Source organism: Cottoperca gobio, chromosome 9 (genome assembly GCF_900634415.1).
Source record: "Cottoperca gobio chromosome 9, fCotGob3.1, whole genome shotgun sequence".
Classification (NCBI taxonomy): domain Eukaryota; kingdom Metazoa; phylum Chordata; class Actinopteri; order Perciformes; family Bovichtidae; genus Cottoperca; species Cottoperca gobio.
Window position 1 is genome coordinate 17,475,567 of NC_041363.1, and position 17,095 is coordinate 17,492,661.

A 17,095-nucleotide genomic window follows, 5' to 3' on the forward strand; every position below is an offset into this window, starting at 1 on the left:
TTGTTCCAGTTTTGGCTGATGCCTCATTTAGAGTGGGGCAAGGTGAGCGAATATTTAGTCTCTATCGAGAGAGAGAGAGGAGAGAGAGAGAGAGAGAGAAGAGGAGAGAGAAGAGCGATCCATAGCTAAGTCTATCTAGACTAGAATCTTCTAGAGTAGAGAGAGAGAGAGAGAGAGGCGGATAGAAATTTCTCTATATAGAATCTATTTAGACTCTTTCTCTCTAATAGAAGATCTCTCTCTATCTATTTCTTTTTATTCTCTCTCCTAGATAGACTATTTCTATCTACTAGACTCTCTCTCTCCTAGACTTCTCTCTCTTCTCTCTCTCTCTCTATCTCTAGATCTTATCTCTCTCTCTCTCTCTCTCTCCTAGACTTTTCTCTCCTAGACTCTCTCTCTCTCTCTCTCTCTCTCTCTCTCTCTCTCTCTCTCTCTCTCTCTCCTAGACTCTCTCTCTCTCTCTCCTAGACTCTTTCTCTCTCTCTCCTAGACTCTCTCTCTCTCTCTCTCTCCTAGACTCTTTCTCTCTCCTAGACTCTCTCTCTCTCTTTTTCTTTAGAGATCCTAGACTCTATTCTCTCTCTCTCTTAGACTATCTCTCTCTCTCTCTCTCTATCTCTCTACTATAGACTCTCTATCTCTCTCTATCTAGATCTCTCTATCTCTCTCTATCTCTCTCATAGACTCTCTCTCTCTAGACATCTATCTCTCTTCTTCTCCTATCTCTCTCTCTATCTCTTAGACTCTTTCTCTCTCTAGACTCTCTCTCTCTCTCTTCTCTCTTCTTCTCTCTCTCTCTCCTAGACTTTCTCTTCTCTCTCTCTATCTCTCTCTCTCTCTCTCTCTCTCTCTCTCTCTCTCTCTCTCTCCTAGACTCTCTCTCTCTCCTAGCTCTTCTCTCTCTCTCTACTCTCTCTCTTCTCTCTCTCCTAGACTCTTCTCTCTCCTAGACTCTATTCTCTCTCTATCTCTCTCTCTCTCTCTCTAGACTCTCTCTCTCCTAGACTCTCTCTCTCTCTCTCTCTGATCTCTTCTCTCTCTAGACTCTCTCTCTCTCTCTCTTAGCTCTCTCTCTCTCTCTCTCTCCTCTCTCTCTCTCTCTCTCTCTCTCTCTCCTAGACTCTTTCTCTCTCTCACACACACACACACACACTTCAAATCCCTGGTGCGAGAAGGAATGCGCAGCTCTTTCAGAAGATGGGAGTGAGGACAGCATGTAGTGGATATTTTGGTCTGAATGAGGAAGTGAGAAAAGTGCATTGAAATATTATGCGTGAGGGGCGGGAAGAAGTTTTAAGATTTTATACTTAAGTAATAAATAACTTAAGTGAAGTACCAAAAGTAAAACCACTCAAAAGTACTAATTTCAGAATAATATATATTATTGGATTGTAATAATTGGTGTGTTCATGTACTCTTCACTGTACTGTAACGTTGCAGCTGGTAAAGGTGGGACTAATGTTTACTATTTTATATACTGCTGGGTAGCTAAATCATTAAAAATACTTAATAATGTATTTGTTGATTATATTTTCTATTAGTAATCTGAATCTAAAAAAAAAGGTGCAGGACAATTCAGTGTAGCATGCAGCACAGATTCGGGGTCTGTAACAAGGTAATACATATCTGTAGTTTAACAGGAGAGGACCTGCGATGGCAGCATGAACTCTGAACTTAACTTGAGACATGAACAAAGTGCATGTGGACAACAGTAGGTGGAGCTGTTTCCAGAGCCTCAAACACACGTGTGTGAATCTCTCTCCCCTCCCTTCCACACACACACACACACACACACACACACACACACACACACACACACACACACACACACGAGTGATGACAGAGGCCTCCTCTCGCTTCATATCGGTACAATAGGGCTTTATGAAAAGGGTGAAAGAAGAAAGAACCAACCTCCCTTCATCCTAACATCATCACTCCCTCCTCCTCCTCTCTACTGCTGTACAGAGGATTGGGCCAAAATTGCCTAAAATCTCTCATCATCTTTATAGAAATTAGCCGCACAGCTCAGATCATCTTTGAACTCCAGAGATGAAAAGTTAAGTTTCTATGTTTTTCTGAGAATAGTGGCTTTATAGCTCTACTACTTTGTTTTTGCCCAACATGTCGACTTCAAATACTCAGGGTTGGAAATTAACAAAGTACATAGTTCATACTTTTCTGCCACTGCGTTTTATAGATGGAGACACTTATAATCAATATCTAGTTCTCAACTGTTTTGGCTCATGACTTTTTAGAGCCGTGAGAAAGTAAAATGTCCAGTATTTTACAAGTAAAAGGCCAAACATATTTTATTTTATACTCTACTATTTTTACTCTAGACCTCCACTTTGGGAAAAGCTTATACCCCATTATGAGGTGGTTGTTATGAATTACTTCACAGGTTCAATGACTGATCTCATATGTTAAAGTTTAAAGAAGTTTAAAGAAGAAATATTAAACACAACATGGACATTTAGTACTGATATTTCCTTATACAACAAAACGGCAAGTCAGTACATTTACAGTACTTTTAATCTAGTATTTTTCCACTGACCTGTGTTTTAGCTGCTTAAACTGAAGTAAGGGATTTTGAAGCATTTCCCTAAAACTGACAATAATGGCGATTGTCTAGTCTTTCTCGTCCTGGTGCGCTTTTACAGTTCCCCCTAATGCTCAGTTTCTCCCCGAGAGCCTCCATTCACTCAGAACCAGTGAAGGGTGAGTAATGTTATTGTTCTCCAGTCTTTCTCTCCAAAGGGTGGATGCTCTTAGTTCTACGGGATGAGTGGATCATTTTGTTGCTGCAGCTCAAAGGGACCTCGTCACTTTCCGCAGCAGCTGTTGGCTGAATCCTACATTTATGTAAACTTCTCTTATCTTTACTGATTTTGATATAAAGTGACTGCGCCGCTGTCCGTGGTGCTGAACTGGATTTTCTGATTGGAAGCCAAACTGATGTAAACGTTTTTATGCCCTACTCACAGAAATCTTTCCACTCGTGTGTTACTAATGTTTTGGATTCCTTGAAAATTGTTTTTGGTTCCAGCTTTGGTGCAACGGTGCAAGTCATTATACATACTTCCATTAGGACAAATGTTGAGTGGTTTGGCAGCCTTTTCCAAAAAGGAACGTCTTCTGGGTTTGCCTCTCGCTTGTATCTCAGCAGCAGAGATGGTCTGACATGCTTTGAGAGAATAATAAGACACTTTGTAATACCATTCATTTATTGAGTTACACATTGCACAATCAAGAGAGAGAGAGAGAGAGAGAGAGAGAGAGAGAGAGAGAGAGAAGCTGGTACTGTACGCCTTTCCTAATAATCAACAGTAGCTGTAAGGGGCGGTGTCCGACAGACTGATAGAGGAGCCGGTGCCCACACAGGCTCCACTTTTACACATCAGTTGTTCGTGTCACGGTGTCAATGCTGAATTTACTTTGGATTTGGATTTTATATAGAAAATACGACCAGTGTCTTTATAACATAGCTCAATTTTAAGCACCATCCAAAGTGAAGCATACACCAGCGGAGTCTGTGTGTGAGTGTGGAACCTGAAAGGTTTCCGTCATGGGAGCGCATGGATGGAGCTCATCGCGTCTTGGGTTTGTCGTCTGTGGATACTTAGCGTTTTTTTGCGGGCAAATTGTTCCACGGGCTGAAGCGGGCTGCAGGGAGAGGGAGAGCCCAAACTGCTGCACTGGCCGGAACAACGAATGTTTTGAGTACAGCAAGAGAAAAACAGTATGCTACTGTGATACCTACTGTCAGAAAACCGGGGACTGCTGCGAGGACTATCAGCGCGTGTGCCAAATATCTGGTGAGTTGCTTGTTTTATCCTGCTCATCGAATAACTTCAGAAATTGTTGATGCTTTTAAGGTTTGAAAGCTCAAAGTTTTGGGGACATAAACACATAGCCTACTTGTACAGACGCCTGCAGTGACGCCTGTTGTTCATTGTTGTCCAGCTTGAGCCAGAGACGGCTGGCATTGAGGTGACATGGAGACAGTGAGACATACTACACATAGCTGTCTAGTTCGCCTATTATGGCTGTTTGTTCAAAGTGACCAGCCACTGGTGACCAATTGTAGGGGGGTATCTCCTGTCCTAATGACATTTTTTTCAACAGCAGGTTGTGAGAATGTGTTTTTAAGTTTGTATAGTTGACCCTTGGCCCTAAAACCCGGCCATGAAGTGAATGGAAAGTGGAGTGAGACACAAATCATCATGGTAATTTCCACTTCAACAAAATAAGAATAAACTGCACTAATTGTTCACATAATCCTTAAAATGTCAGTGTGGGTAACCTCTTCCCTCATCATCCTGGCTGCTGCTATATATGGACAAATGAGGGAACAGACACCAAAGATGGTCAGGATTACAGTAGAACATCTGAGATGTGAAAGAGAGGAAACAATCCAACATGTAGCTGAGGCAGATCTTACTGTATGTTGAAACTGTCAAGTTTACAAGGAGCGACTATATGCGTATCAAGAGTGTGACCCACGTCTTAAGTGCTCACTAACAAGCACTTGCAGGGTCAGGCCTCCAAGTCAAAGAGCACTTAAAATTCTGCTGAGATCCCTCTATTTAGGCACATTCAGTGTATACATAGCAAACCTTTGTTTTGGAGTTTTATCTGTGCTGTGCTGTGATGTAACCCAGCTGCCTCGTCCAGACTTGAGTCAATCACTTAAAAGTGTGTACAAAAGTACTGTGATGGAAGCTGTAATACCATTTATTAGACCCCACTGTTTACTGCAAAGATAGCAGAACCACCTGTGAAACACTGTTTCACCACAGCATAGTATGCTACTGAAGTTATTTTCAAAGAGACATACATTTTATTATTATTTTCTTGCGGTCCGTGTCCATAAAAGAGATGTGTAATTAAAATGAAATAATAAAAAATATTGGGACCATTAAAGGTAAAGTTCCATATGTATGTTGTACTGATTGTAAAGCCCTTTTATATACATTTGTGATTGTGGCCTATATAAGTCAAATTAATTTAAGTTGCTTGAGTGTCAGCAACATGTGTGCATTTGGTTAGAGTGGTTTTATTGTCATGTGGTCACATACTGCAAAATGTTCTTATCATTCTACAATTTCGACTGCATAATTAATTAAATGGACATGTTGGCTGTAATGTCAAATTAAATGTAACTTCTAAGCCGATAAATGGGCTAAAACATAAATAAATAAAAACAGTAAAGCACTTTAAATGTCGGAAACAGATTTTTCTTGCAGTGAAGCTTTTTCAGTATCAATGAATACACTCTGCAATGTTGCTAACAGCAGAGGCGTGGCTACAAGCAACTACAACTGACTACACATAAGAAGAAATATTGCAGGCTCAGATTATTATTTGTGTTTTTCATTGACTAATCAGTCAAAGTGGCTTGTAGAGACAGTATTTACCATCCAGCAGCCAGCTGAGTGGAGTCCAGGCATCACTTGATCCATCCCATGTGTCTGCCAAGCTGAAGCTGAACAGAACAAGCACAGAAAAGCACCTCGGGTCAGTGTTGAGTCATCACTGGACTGTTTAACAGCAGCTGGTCCCTCAGAGGTCAGCTAACGGCCGCCATGTGCATCGGTTCACTCTCGTGTCAGACAAGGATTTTTTAATCAACGTGGACCTCGCTCTGACAGGTCAATCCTTATGTGACACGGTAAAACAAAAGGTCACACAGCAATGCGATGCAGGTGTTACAGGTTGTACGATGTTTCCCAGATGAATGTGGTAACTGTACAGAACATCTGTAAATCTACAAATCATCTACAAATTGTAAAGATTTATTCTTACAGCTGTAAGTTGTCAACAACAAAACACTTTTAGATGTGTGTGCTTTTAATGGTTTTACATTCTTCATTGTTTGAATCTAAACATGAAGATTATGTCAACTTGGCCATGACCTATAAATGCTGCATGGATCAGTGAGCACTGAATGATGCCGTGAACATCACCTTGACTTCCTCTCTCTGCAACCTGAGCATCTCACTAGTATAAACACAACATGCATCATGTGGCTTGGCTCACTTCCATCAAAGCGCCCTCACCCACATTACACTCAGACTTTATCTGATCCTGATCCTGCAGCTCTGCAATGCATCAAGGAGTCTGTCTGTGTACTGTCTGTCACAGTCTATAATTTAGTCGTGTCAGCTGTAGCCGAGCAAAGAGCTTGGAGTGGGTGACATCAGAGGAGAGACAGAAAAAACTGTCAAACCGCTTGCACCACTTGGACACAAACACTTAAATCTCTTTAGAGTTGATAAGGTTCACTCCAGAGATGTCGTTCAAATTAAGTATTTGGCAGGAACTATGTGTTGATTGTAAACAGTGTGGAGAACGTTCCCGTGAACTGTGAGGTATTCGTTTAAAACAAGTGGAATGTTTTAAGGAAAAACAAAACCCTCCCTACAACACTTACATTAAAACAACTTAAAGTGATGGGTCTTGCATTTTTCGGCTCAATTTGATTCACTCACTGTTGTCTGGCAAGTACAAGGTGTTTCTGCACTAGACTGTCAGAACAGGACAGTTACCGGGACGTTCTTAGGGGTTTTTATCAGAAACTGGTTACAACTGGGGACAGCAACAACACACCAACATCGGGTCCCTGGATACATTTTAATTTAGGAATGACTTATGGAGTTGTGAAGTCATGCTGAGTTTTAGATCCACAAGTTGAGGATGTGATACACAGCACGTTGTTAATATATCAAAAGTATATATCTCAGCACTAAGCTCAGAAATACTTTTGGCTGACTTGGTAAAGCTAGCTGTTTTTGCACTTTTGTCATTCTTGAAATAGAAACATCTCAAACGCAGAGAAGATGCATACTTCTGCCCTGACGGAGGATTCAGTAAATAAGAGTTCAATACAGCCTGAATCGTTGCCTCTGCAGTAAGATATATGAGACACTTTCTTCTGGATATACTTTAGCTTTCTTCACTTTGCTATGTGATTACTACAGGGAACTAAGGCTTGTTTATGGAAATCTATGATATTGCCATATAAAGCATAACAGGAGGAAGCAACTTAAATTTAATGATATAAAATTGGATTCTAAAACCATGGGAGGAGTTGCCTCTCGTTGCAGGAGTATCTTTTGGTTATTTCCATGTCAGCCCTACTCTAATTGCTCATTCCTCCTCATAGACTCTAGAGATGAAACCTGCCCACAGGAGGAAGGAAGGGGCAGCTCCTCTCCTCTCCTTCTGTGGTGTCTGGTAGTTCTCACTTCAGCAGGAAGACATATTGTAGCCTCTGCCTTAGATACACCAGAGGGTTGCTCATCATTCATCTGTCTCTCCTTCAGGGAACGGTATGCTGTCATGCCATGATGTTTTCTTCTTCCCTCCCTCTTTTTCTTCCTTGCTGCCTCCACGTTCTTTCCTTAACCTCTATGAGTAGTGAATGCTGTTACCCTGTTTAGCAGAAACAAGCCAGCTGTTGTAGTTTTTAGGACAAACAGCGTACCGCCCAGTTTCTCCATTTCTGCACGCATCGCGATAGATGCTCCTGGTTGTTAATTTGATGCTCTTCATCTGGCGTATTCATGACCGGAAAACACAAATATTGTGTTCCAGTTTCAACATGAAGGGTGACAACAGTTCTTATAGGAACAGACACACAGACATTTGAAGGTCATAATCCAATAAGAAAAAGAAAATTATTTGGATGAACCAACCCTTTAAGAACTAATGGTTCATTTACATACAAATAAATTTTTAGACATGCTATCGGCATGGTTCTGTGGATGACAATGTCTGTCAATCGGTCCACCACATGACATTTGTGTTCCCCAGAGGATGAATCCTACTGATTTTTGGGATCTCCTGACTTTCCCTCTAGTGCCGCCATGAGGTTGACAGTTGTGGTTAGAGTGAAAGTTGTCAACAACTATGAATTAACATGACATTTGGTACACATATTCATGTCCCTCTTAGCATGAATACCTTGTGATCTCATCATTTCCCCTCCAGCTCCAACAGGTCAGTCTCAGCTGTATTTTCAATTCTGATTAGCAAATATTAGCATGCTTAGACACTAAACTAAAAAATTGAACATGGTTCAGCATTAGCATTTAGCCTCAAAGAGCCGTTAGCATGGCTGATAGACTCTTATAGGCTACTTGTTATATCTTATCTAGCTAAAAGCTAGTTGTTTTGATCTCCAATCTTAGGCAGTATAGATGTGCAAGCTTCCACATCAGAGTACCCACTTCTGTCTCTTTAATTCTTCACATGTTGCCACAACTGTGAAGTAAAGTCTTTGAGAGTAAACATGTGATCCTTCTACTGACAAGAGCACATTTTTGGTTTCATTGAATGTTTTTCTTCCTTGTTTGTCTTGATGTTTTCTTGTTGTTAGCTATATTAAAGGGTTGGGAGGCCATTCAATGCAAACACTTCTTAGGTCCTGCAATTTTAACAGAAAATCTGTCTCAGCTGTGTTTGTAATAAATCCTTTTAATTAGTTGCTTTGCTTGGCTCCTCTTGTCAAGGTGTCTACAGGAAACATTTATGTAACCTGTTATTAGGGCTCAGTCTCGTGTCCTTCACCCATTTTAACAGGCTTGTCCCTTGTGTTTCCGGACATTATAAGTCTTGTCTGATGGGACCACAGCCCAGCTCTCTACATGGGAGGGAGGCTGACTGTGGAGGTTTTGAGGTGCAGTGGTCCTTTAGAGCAGCTGGACATCTGGGTCCCATCAAAGAGGAGATGGAGGGAGAAGGGAGGGGGGTGGGAAAGTGAAGAACAGGACCAAAAAAAGGAGACAGATGGGGTGAAAGAACAAGGGATAGTGTGTGACAAAGTGATAAAGGGAGAAGAAGATAAAGCAAATTGGGAGGGCAGGTCTGATTAGTCTTTTGTTGTGAAACCCTAAAATGGAAGCAGAATTCAGGGAGAGTGAAATAGAAAGCAAAGGAATGCCAATAGGCCATTATCTCACTGTACCAAGTGTGACTAGAGATTGGCTGACAAGCGAGGTGATAAAAGTACTGATGTTAGATACACATTTAGTGGTTTGGTTCATTTAATAGCGTTTGTCTGAAGCTCTGCCAACTGTCCAGGAAAAGAAAGTCATACTGCCAATAACTCTTTCCACACAAACCCATAATACTCTCAACTATTCTTTAAACTATAACTGCATTGAAAAGGATATACAGCAAACACACTGTAAACCATAGAGGTTTCATGTCTAAAATAAAAAACTTGCCATCAAATGTGAAGTATTTGAAGCCAAGTGACATCATTTGAAGCAATTTATCTTGCTTCGTGCTCTGGACCCACACAACCTTTATACAACTATCTGCTTAATCAGGACTGATTAGATTTAATTAACAGTGATTTGATTCAAATAATAAATATCAAAAACTACTTTGATTTGGCCTTGAAGTTAGCTGGTGTCAGTATGTCACAATAAGATTAATCTCGTGCTCCAAAAGATTAGAAAAGTACAGATCTAAGTGAAAACATAAAACACTGTCTGTTTAATTATAGAAGTCTTCTTTGAGGGGAAACTGAAACGGAGTGCTTGAAAAACACTAAAAGAAGCTGAACCTGCTGACAACTAATACCATTTGTTTCCTGTATTGGGGTCACAGGTCAGAGGTGGTGGCATGCTTTCCAAATGGGGACTTTCTCGTCAACAATGGGGACAGGGGACAACGGTGGCTGTAAGCTCTGCGGGTCAGGCTGTGTCAGACTGTTTTCATGTGGGTGGTGGGACTGTCACACTGGTGGTACCAGAAACAGAGCGGGGGACCACCACCGTTTGGTAATTGCCTTCTGACCTCTGATGGCTTGGGGCCAACAGGCTGAGACTTCCAGACAGGGCCAGAGTCCTGATAGTGTGTGTGTGTCGGTGTCGATCAGAGGGGTAATAGCCCTGTTCCCCTCGGGTGCGGGAACTCGCTGACCCTATAGGTTTTATAGCACACCCTTGGCCTCAACTGTCCTGCAATACTTGCGTTTTTCCCACTATGAGAAAGAGAAACAGCAGCATAAAAACGAACGTCAGAGGATGTAGAAGAGGGAAGGAAAGGCTAAAGAGTAAGGATAAGAAGAGGTGGAGGAGGCAAGAGTAGGAAGCTGATATGGATGTGGTGTCTGATTCGATCACGCCCTTTTTTCAAGAAAGTTCACTGTACAAGTCTACACAGTGTAATTTGTATGTCTGTGTGTTTTAGGGTGATGACTGAGGCTGTAACAAGCCCAAGTGGGTGGGTTTATCTGACAAAAATTGTTTTCGATGTGTGTGTGTGTGATGATCTGGGAAAGGCGAGTGTCAGGTGGGCAGCACTAATGTGCAGGAATGCAGAGATTCCACAGTGGCTTTGTGGATCGGCTGTGTCACTGAGACAGCCGCCCCCCCTCCAAAACCCCAACAGGACCATGGGAATGAACCGAACAGGCGGCACCTTGAAAGCTCCCTCTCTCTCTTTCTCCTGTTCACACACACATACTTATTCACTTGCAGCATTGTGTACGGTTGTGTGAGTGTGTATTATAAAGACAGAGTGAGGTAGATTAGATGGCGAGGATTAGATTCAGTTATGGTATATTTATCCTCTCCCTCCCTTTAATTTCACCAAGAACATCTGAGAGCTTCAAGCTGTGTGCACCTGCTCTCATTGTATTAAACTCTTATGATCTATAATTTAAGAAACACACCAGCATCTGTTTTTTTTTAATAAGAGTGTACCCATACATCTTTGCATTTATCAATTTGTGTGTTTGATTGCCTCTCTGCTTATTTGTCTTTGTGTTTATGGAGTGGGAACTTCCTCTTTAACAAGGCTGTTAAATGTCTGCAGCTATTAAATCTCTGTGTTGAACAAAGCTTGATTACTGCTGGAGACTCTTTGCTTTGATCAGAGCAGCCATCTAACTAATACAGCTTCCTCTTAGCCTGATGTAATTGGCTAAATCAGCCTACCGAACGGGAAGCCTGATTGCTGCTGCTGCTGTGTTTATGTGGTGTGCTGTATGTGTGTGTGTGTGTGTGTGTGTGTGTGTGTGTGTGTGTGTGTGTGTGTGTGTATGTGTGTGTGTTTAAGTGTGTGGTAGAGGGAAACCAGAGAGAACAGGATGCATAATTAGCCCCTTATTTAAATGGCACCATATATGTGACCCGGGTCACAGACTTCCTGAGTCTGGGGTTTGGCTGCTCTGACATTAGTAGATGGTAATGACCCCTTCACTCGTTTGTCGCCCACCGTGACCTACCTGAGTAAATGCCCAGTACAATATTATGCAACTCTATATCTGGGTGTGTGTTGCAACTCACACTTTCAGCCATGCAGTTAGGCATGACAGCAAAGATTAGGGGGAAATTACAACTACATCTGGAGTTAAGACCAAATTGGACCATTTGTTGACAGCTTGAAAAAGAGCTTTTCTGAGTCTCATGAAGATATTTCTCTTTCTCTTCTGCTCAGATGTAAAGCTGCAACGATAAGTTGACTAATCGATTAGATCGAACAACCTTAAGATAATGGCCAAATATTTTGGGAGTCAATTCATCATGAAAAAGTCATTCTTCATGCAGCAATGGTAGAAAATGCTGTAGTCTCTCAAATATTGATATTTCCTTTTGTTCTATCTACTATCTTTGGGTTTTGGACTGACAACACAAGACATTTAAAGATCACCGTGGACTTTTTTCACTATATTCTGACATTTTCTAGACAAAACGATTAGTCGAGGAAACAATCTGCAGATTAATACATGAAGAAAGTAATAGTTAATTGCAACCCTTCTTTGATGCATTTAAATTTCCCCGAACTGAAACTCATCTCGCCTTCTCAAAATGTACTTCTGTATGCAACCTAAAACCACAAGAGGCTCCAGATGCTTCTTTTTTGCATTACTTATTCATATTTTGCGACTAATTTCCAAGTCTTTGGACTTAGCTCAGCTGATCTCTCTGTCTCTGTCCCTGCTTCCCTAGCAGCCATTGACTGTGTGGTGGGATCTTGGGGTCCCTGGTCATCATGCACATCTCAGTGTGGAGTTGGCAGCACAGAGAGGAGTCGCCTCGTGTCTGTTCCCCCAAGAAACGGAGGCACGCCCTGTCCTGACCTCAAACAGCGACGAGGATGCTTTGGAAACAACGCCGTATGCAGCACTGCGAAAGGTGAGCACGTGGGCTTGTGTATGTGCCCCCACCTGCGTGTGTGTCTGCACGAAGCACACACTCCTGCTCTGAACTCTGTTACATATTAATCTGGTGTTTCAGTCTTCTCTTGGGTTCCTCATGGTAACACTTTACCTGTAAATAACAAGCCTTATCTCCAGCTGCACTATTTCAAATGTGTCAGAGACTGTTGAAACACCAGAACACAGATAAACACTTTTCTAACCAAGTAGATTTCCAAGTTAAAAACGCAACTTTAAATGATTTGATATAGTTATTTTGAGTCATGGTATGAGCTCTTATAGATGAAATGTGGGATGTGTTTATACTTCAACTAACCTTTCTGTAATTAAAAGAAAATGCTCTTCAGTGGAAACAAGAGCTTATCTGTGTTGCCTTCATGTCCTCCTTTTTATCCCCACACCCGACCTGCAGAGGTGGCAAAGATCCTGCCTGATTCTTTCAAGAGGAACTTCAAGGACCCTTGGAGGCGACCACACATGCTGATGAAGGAGGAGAAGGCCAGGTAAGGACTCTATTATCAGACTGCAAACAAACACACAGACCGCTCACGACTGACCCAGCCAGCCTGCGTTGTTTTCGTCTGTAGTGAAGGCTTTCATGTGCAATCGATTCAGAGAGGGGGTACTTACAGCTGAAATGTGTGGAGCATTGGATTATCACGAGTCCTGTACAGAGATTGAGCTTTTATAGCAATTGAAGAGTGCCATTTCAAAGACGCTATCTAGGCATTTTCGTGGAATTTACCAGCTCAATATTTCAAAAGCATATCTTAAAAGCACCACTCTTACTCATGACTATAATTATAAGCAACAACTTGCTTTGTCGATGTGCCATCAATCATTTTATATCAGAAAACAGTTTCGGCATTAACCTCTTTTGTTTGAGCTCCAAGCCTCAAGGCTGCCTTTCTACTTCTCTGATGCAGCTGGATTTTCTTTTCAGGTTCATATCAGTTTTTTCTCAGTTTTGACATAGTTTCAAAGATGAACTTTGTGCTCCAAAAGATTAGAGAATACAGACCGCGTCCAAGGTTGCCATAGCACACAGAGCCTTGAAATTGCTTTGACTGAGTAACACGAACGCGTCAATGAATATTTGCATCATGAGCTGACCTTTTCTGATAAGGCAGCCATAATCCATGTAAGAGGCAATCCCTCCCTGCATAGATAGATGTCATCTTTGATCTGAGCTGATTGCAGATGTTGTCAGAGCTGAAAAACATCAGAAACCAGGGAATAAAATCACTGCTGGTTTCCTGACAGCCCACATCCTTTCACACTGATTGAAATGGACATTGGATACCTTTGTTTTGACTGAAATACAAAGCATCAGGGGATTGGAAGAGCATTACTCACAAATGTGAGCTATTCAGCATGGATGACACAGAGTTAGGGTGATTTCACACAGACATCTGGTGCCCTAATAGGTCCCTGGTGGTGTTGTCATGGAAATTGACCCAGGAAACGAGGGGTTAAAATGACATGAAATGATGATCGGTAGTTATCTTTGGATCTCTAGTTATAGCTATGAAATTAGTTGAATGAGTAATATTTCATGATGATTTTGAGGATAAAAATTGCTAGGAGGCTCTTACTTTAAACTGAAACCTTAACATAAACCTGTGTATTAAACGTATTAAAGGTATTGTGTGTGTTTTTTAGGCCAGTATAAGAGATTGTGGTATAAGAGATTTGCATTATTTGAAGTTAGATTCTGCAGCATGAACAAGTTTAAGCCTTAATAAGAAAGGTCAAAAAGTGAAGAAACCCCCCTTCAGCAATTGTATGTGCACATATACTGAATGTGTTAGAACCTCATTGTATTTTTAATTTCAGCGTAACTTCTAAATAATCCCAAAAGTATATGCTACTGAACATTTCTGATGTAATCCATCAAGAATAAGTGTATTTCAATGTTCTTCTTCATTTTTCTCTACTCTCTGTACCTTACGTATGTATTCCTTTTCAGCATGAACACTACAAATCAGAGCTGATTAATAATAATAATAATAATAATAATAATAATAATAATAATAATAATAATAATAATAATAATAATAATAATATAGCATAAGCTTAAAAAAAAGAAGGTATTTTCTAATGTTGCAGTTGGACAAAGTCTGTAAGAATCAGTCTGAGAAAAAACTGCAGCTTTATGTTTTCTTTGACAAACCACCCCCCCAAGGATGGTGTTTTGTCACAGTTGACTGAAACAGAGACAAAATAAATAGTGCAGAAGTTCAAAGTGTCTACCAGAGAACACAGTGAGCAGAAAAACAAGACTTTATTATGATTTCCAGTGCAGACTGAGCTGTGTTGATATTAGGATACTGCAGGTGACCGTGACACTGCTGGATCACCTTCAAATGGAATAAATCTCTTATCGGGAAGTTTGATTTGTCTTTTGTCTGGCTTTAGTTGTGATCATGCACAGCTTGCTTGGCTGGATCATCACTTGGCTTCCAGCAATCAAACCACGTTGGATCGCTTTTTACTCTTGAATTACTTCAAGGGGAAGAAGAGAGATTCCTTTCTTTTTTTTAAAAAGTGTTTGAATCTAGCTTGTGTCTCCGTCTCTTTATCTGGACGTTTTCCATTTTCCTGTTTTGTGGTTGTTGTTGTAGTGACATGTGTGAGTGAATCATAACAGTCTGAAGCTCAATTTAACAAAAAACACATTACTCATTGCTCTTGGCTGCAGAGTTCTGTTAGCCACAGCCTGCTTAGTTCTCACAGGATGATGTCTTTCAGTTTCTGAGCCCAGAAATGTGTGATTTGACCTTTTGACTCCTGTATTTTTGCCAGATATAAGAATCAAATGTAAATGAAATCGGGTCAATTATTTTTGACATTTTATCCTTTTGCTCCCTTTATTTACTCTGTGCTTGCAGTTACTGTGTGTACCTGCGGGTGAAACAAGCCAGTGCAGCGTGTAAACTCAAACTGTGGAGTTCTCAGCTGATGAGAGAGAGGCTGATCTGTGCAGAGTGTCAGAGTGACGCCATGTCGAAGTCAAACCGCTGTGGAGGCGACGGCCTAGAGAGTACCAGGTAAACCAAACAACCAAAAGAAAATGAAAGACATTAAAGACATGCTCTGCCAACATTAAAGCCATTATGTGTAGAATGGGCTGAAAGCAACATCTGCTTCAATTTTCACCTCGACCTGATACGGTCCTTTTCTTCCTAGAACGTTCTGGGCAGCAGCTTCAGTCCCAGGCTGTCATGGTTCCTGGGTGCGGGAGTTGTCCTCTGAGGGTTGCCGGTGTCCTCCCTACTCTGTGCTCTTTGTGTGAGCCGACATGCAAACCCCAGACATCCATACGCAGGGACCCGATTTCCCTCAGCAACCTTGCCTGCCAAGCCAGACCCCTCCGATCCAGATTACTGGATGGGTAACTCAAGGAGATCAGCAGCATCCTGCCACTTTTTCCTTTCACCTCATACTCTGTACTGTATACACTATTGCTAAGCACACAGATATTCTTGCATTTAACTTCAGATTTTACAGCCACGTTATATACTTGTTCTCCAGCAACATCTATATGCCTTTTTACCTCTGAATCTTTGCTATCTACCTCCATCAATGCAAGTGCATTTGTTAATGCATAATGTATAAATATATAAATATATTATTTTGCTTTATACATTTTCTACTTTTGATTGTTTATGTGTTATGTATATGTGTCTATATATCTACACTTATTTGTATCAAACAGTTAAAACACCAAACAGCAGTTGCTGCACTCAGTTTAAGCCCCAGCCAGGGTCCCTAAACCACCTGCAGGCTGGAGACGCTTAAAACTGCTTCATCCAAATTGTATCATTGCTAGAATCCTTAAGTCAATATATCTTTGTTTTACAGTTTTGTCCCTGTTATAATTTCTTTTCAACAAAAACATTTATACCAGCAAGTCAAGTTGAATATCAGGTATTGATTCTCAGGTGCTGAGATTTGTGTCTTTGTCTCCCATCAAGCTTCCTCTTTCATGTCTGCCTCCTCTGATGGTCAGCGACGGATGGTTTTAGTAGTTTTAAAGTGACTCAAAGGTGAAACCAGTCCCATCTGTTTAGACCGAATATTGTTGGAGAGGAAAAAGAGCCATTTAAGAGAATTTCACTGTGGTTCTCTCTGTCCTCTGTGTCCAAGACTGAAAAGAAATGCTTCATTATATAACTATCGCAGCCATGTTACTCCCATTGTATTCATTACAGAGTCTCCTCCCAGCGCTCCCCACAGCTCCTTGATCTGCACTTCTTTTTCTTCTCTGCCCTCTACTGACTTTCTTAAAAACAGGAGTCAGTCAAACGGCTCAGTACGCCTTCCCGCATCTCTCGTACTTCTGCTTTAAGAAGAGGACAAGTTTAGTCGCAGTAAAGGGACTTTCTCTCTTTCTCCCACGTCTGTGTCTGTGTTTGTGTGTTTATTTATTATAAAACAAGTGATAATGTCATTAGTGCAGCACAACATACTCTGTACACTGTCCATTAGTTAAAATAAAAACAACTATACTGTCATTTCTCCCCCTCTGTCAATGTTCTAATGTTGGTATTTCATTGCACCATTGCATTCAGATGTTACACAGACCATCATTAGCATTTCTGACCTCTCTCCTCTGCAATTACTACTATGAGCCCATCCCCGCTAAGTATATCCCTCAGTTTGACCAGTGTTTACATGCAGCACTTCACAGTTAAAAGAAGAGCGGCGTTGAGCATACGTAACTTAATACAAACATGTACCCATCAACATATTTTTGTTGAATTCTTGGCATTTTCGCTTTGGTGCAAACTGGATGACGACAAGCAAAATGACAACTAATGTGTATAATCATGTTTTTGCGGCATATTCTCCTACAATTTTGTTTTTCTTTATGTGATGTAACTTCCAGAGATGATGTGTGGACAGGCTAAACAC

The 17,095-nt window shown here is 41.1% G+C and overlaps 1 protein-coding gene across 2 annotated transcripts; it reads left to right on the forward strand.

Annotated features, from left to right (window-relative positions):
• The first annotated feature begins 3,341 nt into the window (after positions 1–3,341).
• LOC115013598 (somatomedin-B and thrombospondin type-1 domain-containing protein) lies at positions 3,342–16,695 on the forward strand. 2 transcript variants are annotated; one of them, XM_029440020.1, is made up of 5 exons: positions 3,342–3,818; positions 11,970–12,155; positions 12,591–12,681; positions 15,070–15,228; positions 15,368–16,695. In XM_029440020.1, exons 1-5 carry the CDS (start codon positions 3,569–3,571, stop codon positions 15,471–15,473), a joined length of 792 nt encoding a protein of 263 aa, XP_029295880.1. In that variant the 5' UTR covers positions 3,342–3,568; the 3' UTR covers positions 15,474–16,695. The 2 variants fall into 2 exon arrangements, with proteins under 2 accessions (XP_029295880.1, XP_029295881.1); XM_029440021.1 differs by having other exon boundaries at positions 11,973–12,155.
• The last annotated feature ends 400 nt before the right edge of the window (positions 16,696–17,095 follow it).